The sequence below is a fragment of the Colobus angolensis genome, unplaced genomic scaffold, assembly GCF_000951035.1.
Source record: "Colobus angolensis palliatus isolate OR3802 unplaced genomic scaffold, Cang.pa_1.0 Scaffold21, whole genome shotgun sequence".
Lineage (NCBI taxonomy): Eukaryota > Metazoa > Chordata > Mammalia > Primates > Cercopithecidae > Colobus > Colobus angolensis.
The window spans coordinates 1,577,697-1,587,037 of NW_012115266.1; the positions used below are offsets into that span (position 1 = coordinate 1,577,697).

Below are 9,341 nucleotides of genomic sequence, written 5' to 3' on the forward strand. Positions count from 1 at the left end.
AATGGCGTAAACCCGGGAGGCGGAGCTTGCAGTGAGCTGAGATCCGGCCACTGCACTCCAGTCCGGGCGACAGAGCAAGATTCCGTCTCAAAAAAAAAAAAAAAATTTTAATTACTTCTTTTTATACAGACAGGGTCTTACCATGTTGCCCAGGCTGGTCTCCCAAAGTGCTGGGATTGCAGGCCTGAGCCACCATGCCCCGCCTCTCTTTCCTCCGTTAAACAGCGCTTTCCTCCTTCCTCCAGGGACCTCCTGAATGCAGGCCTCTTCCTCACATTGGCCCACCACTCACCTGCCTCCACCACGCCAGGCGCCCTCAGGCAGCATCACCCTGGCATCTGCTCTGCTCCTGGTTAGATAGAGCAAGTGGGAGGTGGACGGGCTTTCACGTTGATCAGCTTTTATGATGGAGACAGCCACCTCCTCCAAGGTGCACAGCCTCAGCACTCTCCACCTTTCCATTAGGCATCTTGGTGTTTCTCAGGCCTGTCCATAAATTCTTTACTTCCCAAGGTGGCTGGAGAACACCTTCCCTTGAAAAGCCTGCTGTTGTTAGCAACAGATTGATCCAGGATGGCTGCAGCCAGCTCCAACCACGTTCTCTCTGGGAAGTAAAGACGTCACCTCTGTAGCCCTGTCCATCACAGCAAATGGCACTACAGCCACTCCTGGCCCCTCACCTCCTTTCCCTCACCTTCTGGCTGCCACCTGCCCCACTCCGTTTATACCTAAAAGGAAGGCAAGGTTTAGAGAAGGAGGTAGATGATGCCGCAGGGGGAGAGTCCGAGAGCTTTGTGCTGCTGACCCTGGGGCCCGCATCCCTGCATGGAGGCTGCACACCTGCACGGAGGCTGGGCTCCTTGGCCCTTCGTGAACACTGCTCAGGAGGCTCCTGTGAGCCACGTGCAGTGTGGACAGCCCAGCACTCAGCGCAGCGTCGTTAATCTCAATTCCTTCAGGCACTTCTTACGGTGTAGTGAGGAGAGACACATCTGCAAACAGAGTGACAGCATGCTGATTAGGGTGGCACTGCACATGCTGGGGGCGGAGGAGCGGGAAGGGCACTCTGGACAAGGTAACCCTGGAGCGGAATCCCATGGGATGCTTAGGAGTTCCCCAAGCCTTGGGAGGGACGTGTGCAAAGGCCTTAGGTGAGCGAGGCCAGGCCGCAGTCGTGGGGTCTGCAGCACTGAGTGCAGGAGGCTGGGGGCCGGCTGAGGCAGAGACGGTGTCCATGGCCACGGAATTTGGGGACAAAGGCTACAGGAAGACCAGACAGGACAGGCTGCACACTGTGGGCTGGAGCCCAGTGGCTGAGGTGTGGTCCCAGACACACCCACTCATCTGCCTCCTCCATGCCAGGAGCTCCCTAGGCCTTGGGAGGACGTGGGCACAGCCCTCTAGTGAGCAGCAGCAGCGGCAGGAAGCTTGCTGGGGGCCCAGCTCCAGCCCACCCAGCCCTCCTGGCTCCAACACCCTGGGGAGGGCCCTGGCCGCTGCCTTAGGACAGGGCCTGGAGGAGTTCTGGTGCCTGCCCAAGTTGGAGAACTAAAGAGATTTTAAAAACGTGGAAGAGGATAAATGCGGATGGTGAACAGGGAGTGAGGGGTGGGCCCAGGTGGTTAGCCCACCAGGTGGGTGGCGTCACTACCTCCGGGCTGGGAGTGGTCTGAAGACCCAAGGCCACCGAGTGTCACCGTTGAACCTGCAGGAGCAGGAGGCAGCCGGGGTGGAGCTGGGGACCTGAACTGGGAAGCCGAGCCAGGGGGCTGAGCCGGGGCACAGCTGACTGGGTAGGGGGGTCACCAAGCAGGGAGAGGGGTGCTGGGGCTCTGTGCCCCTTGAAACAGGTAATTAGGCAGCGAACTGCCAATGGGGGAAACTGGGACGCCACCTCCCACTCCCACTGCACAGCCGGCTCCGGTGAATCCAGAAAGGCGTGTGTCCCGCCTCCCACATTGCAGAGTCTCGCTCTGTCGCCCAGGCTGGAGCGTGATCTCGGCTCACTGCAACCTCCGCCTCCGTGGAGCAAAAGATTCTCCAACCTCCGCCTCCCGAGTAGCTGGGATTACAAGCGTGCACACCATGCCCGGTTGATTTTTGTATTTTTAGTAGAGATGGGGTTTCACCATGTTGGCCAAGCTGGTCACAAACTCCTGACCTCAAGTGATCTGCCCACCTCAGCCTCCCAAAGTGCTGGGATTACAGGCATGAGCCACCGCGCCCTGCCGCCTGCCTTCTTTTTGAAACTTCTGGGATGATCTTTTTATCTCTGCTCAAAAGACTCAGTCTCTGTCATGTTAGGAGGCATTCCCACACGCCTTCCTTCACACAGCACTATCTCAGCACACACCTCCTGCCCTTGCCTTTCTACCTGCCCGCCCATCTCTCCTCTCCTACCTGGCTCCTGGCCCTCCCACCCGGCCGACCCATCTCTTCTCAGCCCTGACCACCTCCACGAGCACCACGCAACTCACCCATCTGCTTAAGGTTGTCGTAGTCTTTTTAATTCCCATCTCCCTAAAATATCAGCTCCACGAGGGCAGGGGTTTTGTCTGTTTTGTGTTTTTGTTCATCTCAGAAACAGACTTACCTGCATAATTACATTTGACTCAGCTTAATATTGAGATAACTTTATGTCCCCTGGACATGCAATAAGAGGTGGTGTCTCAGATGCTCTTGACGGTAGAATGTGGGTTTAAAAATTCATGTCTAATCCGTGATTATGATCAAGCTTTATCTTTTAGAACCCATGGGTGGCGCTGGTGATGAGACAGAGGTGAGGAAGAAAAAGACAATTGCAAGTAATTGCTATTCTTTATTTTGTCACTCAAAATAAAATAATTACCAAAAAAAAAAATTCTTACATTGTGGCAACACAACATCAAGGCAAAGAGAACAGGAAGAGCCGACTCTGTGTGAATTGGCCTAAGATTATCCATCATCTTAAGGTTTGACTTCAGATTGCAACGCACGAAGACGCCCAGGAGGCTCTCAGGACCACTCGATGTCTTCTGAGGAGGCTGCAGCGGGGAGATCCGGGAGGTGGTCGAAGGCCCCAGCCTCTGCAAAGGGAAGAGCCACAATTGAGCAGCAACTTCTGAATACGCACACAAGAGAATTACGACCACGACACATACTACAGGAAGCGGCGTGTGGTCGTCCTCTGTAAAGAGTCTTACCGGATTAAACCCAGAATTAGGGACAACACTGTATTTCTCACTTTGTAATGATTTAACTCCCACAGTTAGTAAGCATTTAAAACTGTCAGACTTTTAAATTTAGGCTTTAAAGAGGTATACTTCCTATCTGAGTCATGAGAGTTGGTATCTCCTAAGGAAAGAGTTTCCATGTTACAAAATTAAAAACAAATGAGAAAGAAATCTGGCAGAGTCCATCTGCCCCTTGTAGGCAAAGTCACCCCAGCTTTTCTCCCAGAGGCTCCACTGGGCTCCAACAGAGGGAACTTGGTGACTCGGTTTTGAGATTTCTAACGAACCCCATCTTTTCCGAGACCTTCTCCGGCAGTCTCCCTCCCCCGCTCCCCTCCCCTCACTCCTCTTCCCTCTCCCCGTTGCCACCTAAAGAGGAGCCCCATAATACTGCAATGAAAACCACCCTGATCCCAAATGAACCCAAGGACCAGCCTTGATTTTCCAAACTGGACAAAACTGTGATGTGCAACTGAAGGTCTCCACTGGAGAGGCTAAGCGGTCCGTCCCTCCTCCCCACCACCTCCTCCTTGTAAACCCTCAGAGCACCGGGGCCGCTTTCCGGCTCCCTCCACTGCTGCAGTAGGACCTGTGTGGTTATCTGATCAAGGCCAGATGCCCATCGTGGAATGAATGCCAAGCATAGTGTGTGGGAGGTATCCTCATCCCCAGTGTTTGCAGAAGACACTGGAAGCCAGGATCAGAACCTTTCCAGTTAGATTTCAAGGCAGCCTGCCTGGCAGGAGGGCTGCATAGGAAAACACTCCAATCTAAGATATGGGCTCCTATTAATTTCCCATGCTTAGAAAATATGGTTTAGGGTCGGCACAGTGGCTCACGCCTGTAATCCCAGCACTTTGGGAGACTGAGGTAGACAGATTACTTGAGGCCAGGAGTTCAAGACCAGCCTGGCCAACATGATGAACCCCCACTTCTACTAAAAATTAAAAAATTAGCCAGACATAATGGTGTGCACCTGTTGTACCAACTACTTGGGAGGCTGAGGCACGAGAATCACTTGAGCCCAGGCGGCAGCGGCTGCAGTGAGCTGAGATTGCACCACTGCACTCGAGCCTGGGCGACAGAGTGATACGAAAGAAGGAAGGAAGGAAGGAAGGGAAAGAAAGAGAGAGGGAAGGATGGAAGGAAGGGGAAAAGGAAAAGAAAGAAAGAAGAAATAAAGAAAAGAGAAAAGACAGAGAAAGAAAGAAAGAAAGAAGAAAAGAGAAAAGAAGGTTTAGGACGGCTCACAAAGAACCTGGCCTATAGTATACCTGTGCCCTAAAAGGTCCAGCAGTTGTCACCATGTGAATAGATATGGTTCCAGTACAGTGAGCTGCACCCTGAGGCCCACCCTCTTCCTGGGAGCAGCGCTGGCCCAATGGCCGTCCACAGACGGTGGAATGCCCCTGCCACAATCCCAGCCCTCTGGAACTAGCTCTAGTGTCACATGCTCTGTCATCCTGATGCACAGCCAAACAGGACTCTGTATTTAGATAAACAATCGGCTACTTCCCAGGGAAATTCTATGGGCTCTCTTCTTGATGGGCCTTTTATATTTCCAGTGTGCTGAGAGATGAATGTTAAGTTGGTGATATTTCACGTACCTTTGAGATGCAAGAAAGAAAGAAACTCAATGATTGTGCGCATGATATTGTTCTCAGGCACGGACCTGTCAAAGCTTCCTGGAAAAGAGAAAAGATCAACATTCACGACTTGTGCAGAGGGTGCTTCTCTGTCTCAGGTCATCCCCCTCCCTACAGAGGAGCTGGACGCTGCAAGGTCAATGATCTGATCCCAGCAGCCTGAGGCCCCGCTGTGCTTTCCAAGGCCCTTGTTCAATGTGAGGGAGAGGGGAGAGATCCAGTTCAAGGCCTCGCTCTTCTTTTTTTTTTTTTTTTTTTTTTTTTTGAGACGGAGTCTCACTCTATTGCCCAGACTGGAGTGCAGTGGCACGATCTCGGCTCACTGCAAGCTCCGCCTCCCAGGTTCACGCCAGTCTCCTGCCTCAGCCTCCCGAGTAGCTGGGACTACAGGTGCCCGCCACCTCGCCTGGCTAATTTTTTGTAGTTTTAGTAGAGACGGGGTTTCACCGTGTTAGCCAGGATAGTCTTGATCTGCTGACCTCATGATCCGCCCACCTCGGCCTCCCAAAGTGCTGGGATTACAAGCGTGAGCCACCGCGCCCAGCCTTCATTTTTTTTTTTTTTTTTGAGATGGAGTCTCACTCTGTTGCCTAGGCTAGAATGCAGTATTGCTATCTCAGCTCACGGCAACCTCTGCCTCCCATGTTCAAGTGATTCTCGTGCCTCAGCCTCCCAAGTAGCTGGGACTACAGGCACCTACCACCACACCCAGCTAATTTTTATATTTTTAGTAGAGCCAGGGTTTTGCCATGTTGGCTAGGCTGATCTTGAACTCCTGACCTCAGGTGATCACCTGCCTCAGCCTCCCAAAGTGCTGGGATTATGGGTGTGAGCCACCGCGCCCAGCCCCACTCTTCTGGAGGCCCTGGTGCCTGGGCAGCCTCCCAGTCTAGAAGGACTCCTTGCTGTCTCGGGTTTGCAGATTGTGTTTGCAGCTGCTGACAGGTGTGGCGAGGCCACATCCTCTTAAGTCATGGCCAGGCTTGGGCTGCAGCTGTGGACAGATGGGTGGCAGGTGCCCCGACACCCACAGCTGTCCCCCTCTGCATGCACCTGGAAGCTGGTGGAAGTGAGGCGCCCGGAGCCCGGGATAGGAGTCCTCTCACCTGGTTTCACGTCGTCTTGGGGCTGCAGCTCCCGCTTGCTGGTGAGGCCATTCTTGTCGCTGAATGACCTGTGGTTGCCAACGGCATCTGTTTGCAGATCAGAGAGGAAAGCCTCTGGGTATGACTGTCATGCACCCCCTCCCCACACCCAAAGAAGGACACAGGGCTGCCTCTAGCCAACACACACACACACAACTTGACTGTGAAATAGAGCCCAGGGACAGACCCCAGAGAAGAGGGGGCGATTCTCCACCAAGCTGAGGTAAGAGCTTGGCCGCTTGCACCAAGGCCAAAGGGAATGTGAGGGTTTGCACAGGAGGGGTGGGAGAAAGGGAGGTGTGTCTCCTGACGGGCAGGAGAGGCCGGGAATCTGCCCTGTTGCAGGGGTTGTGCCCGGGTCCAGAGGAGCTGACATCTGAGCTGGCACTGAGCTGGCATCAAGCTGGGTGCCTCCCCGGCAGACAACAGGGGCTGGATCCTCATGTCCCTGAAAGCATGGGGGCCACTGAAGAGTTTAAGTTGTGACTGAATCCGATTTTTATTTTCACTCTGGCAGCTGTGTGCAAGATGGATTGGAGCCAGGGAGACAGAAGGAGAGAGACAGAGGGAGCGAGAGGGTCACAGAGGGAGAAAGAGAGGATGGGAGGGGAAGAAAAGGAGGTGCGGGGGCGTGTGTGCGTTCGTGTGTGTGTGTGTGTGTGTGTGTGTGTTTTGTGGTGCGAAAATGGGGGAACTGTGATTGCAAGCAAAGAGATCCCAGAAGTCCAGGGAAGAAACATGACAGCTGTAAACCAACGGGTGTGGGGTGAGGAGAAGGGCTGCATTTGGGGCTGTGCAGGAAAGGAAATGGAAATGAGAGATGGGGAGGAGGGTGAGGACGCCTCCGCGTTTCCGGCTGGTTGGCCTGGGTGGACCGTGCCATCTACAAGACTAGACAAAGGAAAATTAACTCCTATTTCCAGAGATGCCGTTCTTGGTGCTAAATTTATAGAGGAACCGTAGGTCACCCCATCTCACTGATGAACCTTCAGCCATGGCCACACTGAGTTCAGCAGCAGCTGGTGAAAAACATTGTTTTTGCTGCATTTTCTAGCTGACCCTAGAAATCAGAGGCACACTGTTAAGTATTTTGACAAACAACTGGTCTAGCTACAGCTGAACCAGGCCATAAAATTGATGGCAAAAATGAGTTTGTTTTCTAATTAGGGTTCAAACTCTTCTTGACAAATAGATTTTCAATATTCCAAAGCAACACAGATAAATGTTCTTGCTGACCAGTTCCTCCTTTGTTTGGGCCCATAGCACACAAAGTTGAGATGCCCTCTGAGAGGCAGAGCTCAGGGTTGCAAAGGGTTGAGGAGATCAGCCTCAGGCAGGTCAGGCCGCTCCACCGGCAGGGAGAGGATGAGAGTGCCCTGCAGAGAGACCAGGAGGCCCTGCGGTGAACAGCCTGGTCCGCCCGCACGCCGCCTCCGGCAGCTCTGTCATCCCCGTGCCTGTTTCTTAAAACCTGACTCTGGGGGTCCTCCGAGTGACCCTGATGAACAAGTGTCTGCAGGAAGAGGAAGCTGTATTCGACTCTGGGACTGAGAACTAAGGCAGCTTTCCTTGGCATGGGGAGAAGTGCCTGAGGCCCCGCTGTGCTTTCCAAGGCCCTTGGAAAGGGCCTCCTCATTTTGCTGCTCTGGCGGGGCTCAGATAGGCCCTGCATGCTGTTTGCATCCTTCCTCTGGCAGAAGGCAATACAGGGAGGCTTTTAAGGTGGATGGGAGGGGTGGAGGAGAAGGTGAGTTACAGAAGGGAGCCAAGGCCTCCTCTTGTCCCCTCCTTTGGAGGAAAGTCTGAAGGCATTGCTGCACAGACCACGGATGTGGAGAAAGTAGAGGCCTGGGGCACCGGCGGGGGCGGACATGGGGAGGTGTCAGCCTGCAGCGTCCTGTCTAGGGCTAGGGCTCACCTCAGGCAGCACGGGACACCGCTGACACGGATGACAACAACAGGACAGGGAGAGGGAGAGGGAGGGGACACAGGCTTGGGCAGTCAGGGTCACCTGAACCTCGTTTTGAGGACAGCCTGTCTGGGCTGCCTTCAGGCGATCTGGCAATTCCCAGGTGGAGCTTGGACAAGGGAAGAGAGAGGCAAGACTTGGGGTCCGCTGACCTAGGGTGCTCTGCAATCCGAGTTGAGTGTTTGGGGAGACCGGGGGCCTGGGGAGAGGCCCGGAACGGGGCCTCTAAGGACTGCAATGTGGGAAAACCGAGGAGAGCTTGAGCAAAGCCCAGGGTAGGAATCTCACACGGGGACGGGGCAGCACAGCCGGGGTAGGAGAAGCTTCTGGAAAGAACCGTGCACAGATCAAGTGTGCAGACCAATGGAGACGGGCAATGAGGTCAAGAGGGAGGCCGGAAGGTCTGCCCAGCCGCAGGCGGAGGGGCAGGAGCCAGGGTTCAAAGCGAGGGGGCAGGTGGGGTCAGGAGCGGGGAGACCATGCTGTCAGTCACTTACGTGGGCCCAGCAGGTAGCCCGCGCTGTTCAGGGTCCAGCCTCGTTTTTCCTTGGCCTTGAGGGGAGAAAAGGGTGTCAGATGCCAGGGCTGTGCCTGGAGCCGATGTTGAATGGGTGCACCCAGGCTTTCCAGCACTGCAGAGGACTTAGAACAATGCACGTGCTTTTGGATAGACCGGGAAATTGCAGGTTTACCCCTAAGTAAGCTATATTTGACATATAGGAGATACTTCACTTGCGGGTCGCAGCTCGCGCATTCTCAGCGCACTGCACCCGCTTTAAGTGACTCTGAGGCCACGCCGGTGGCTCCTCGCCCTCTGTTCTAACTAAGCCCTGCGGAACGGGCGAGCTTCTCGCTTTCCCGAAGCCCAGACCCGAAGCGCAGCGCTCTCCCGGCGGCCTGGTTATAGCCCAGGGCTGTTGATGAACTCGGAGAAGCGCGCGGGGGAATCCCAGGGAGCTCCGGACCCTTCTCGCGACGTCCGTGGCCAGGACAGCGCCCGCACTAGCCTTTCTACCACTGTCCCCGAGGGCAGGGCGGAGGCCGCCTCCTCCAGGAAGCCCTCCACGCCCGGCCGGCTCTGATGCCCGCTTCGCCCGGAGGAGACGCGCCCCGCACTTACCGGCGACCAGAGCCCCGCAGAGGCAGAAAGGGCCGCGGCGAGGAGGAGGGAGGCGAGCAGGAGGGCGCTGCCTCGGGCCATCTGGAAGGGAAGGACAGGGCGGGAGGGTCGGAACCCGGAGTGGGCTGCGCCCCGAGGCATAGGGTGCCCGGAGGCTGCAGGGAGGAGCAGAGGCGGAGGCCGGGCCGGGCCGGGACCCCTGGCGGAATCGTCCCGGGGCAGAGGAGAGCGGAAGGGGCGGCCTCCCGG

The 9,341-nt window shown here is 55.3% G+C and overlaps 1 protein-coding gene across 1 annotated transcript; it reads right to left on the reverse strand.

The window, feature by feature from the left end:
• Positions 1 to 2,805: 2,805 nt before the first annotated feature.
• GAL (galanin/GMAP prepropeptide) lies at positions 2,806 to 9,178 on the reverse strand. Its single transcript, XM_011942318.1, has 5 exons — positions 9,093 to 9,178; positions 8,470 to 8,524; positions 5,965 to 6,051; positions 4,820 to 4,897; positions 2,806 to 3,065 (listed from the first exon to the last, which is right to left on the reverse strand). Exons 1-5 carry the CDS (start codon positions 9,171 to 9,173, stop codon positions 2,995 to 2,997), a joined length of 372 nt encoding a protein of 123 aa, XP_011797708.1. The 5' UTR covers positions 9,174 to 9,178; the 3' UTR covers positions 2,806 to 2,994.
• Positions 9,179 to 9,341: the final 163 nt, after the last annotated feature.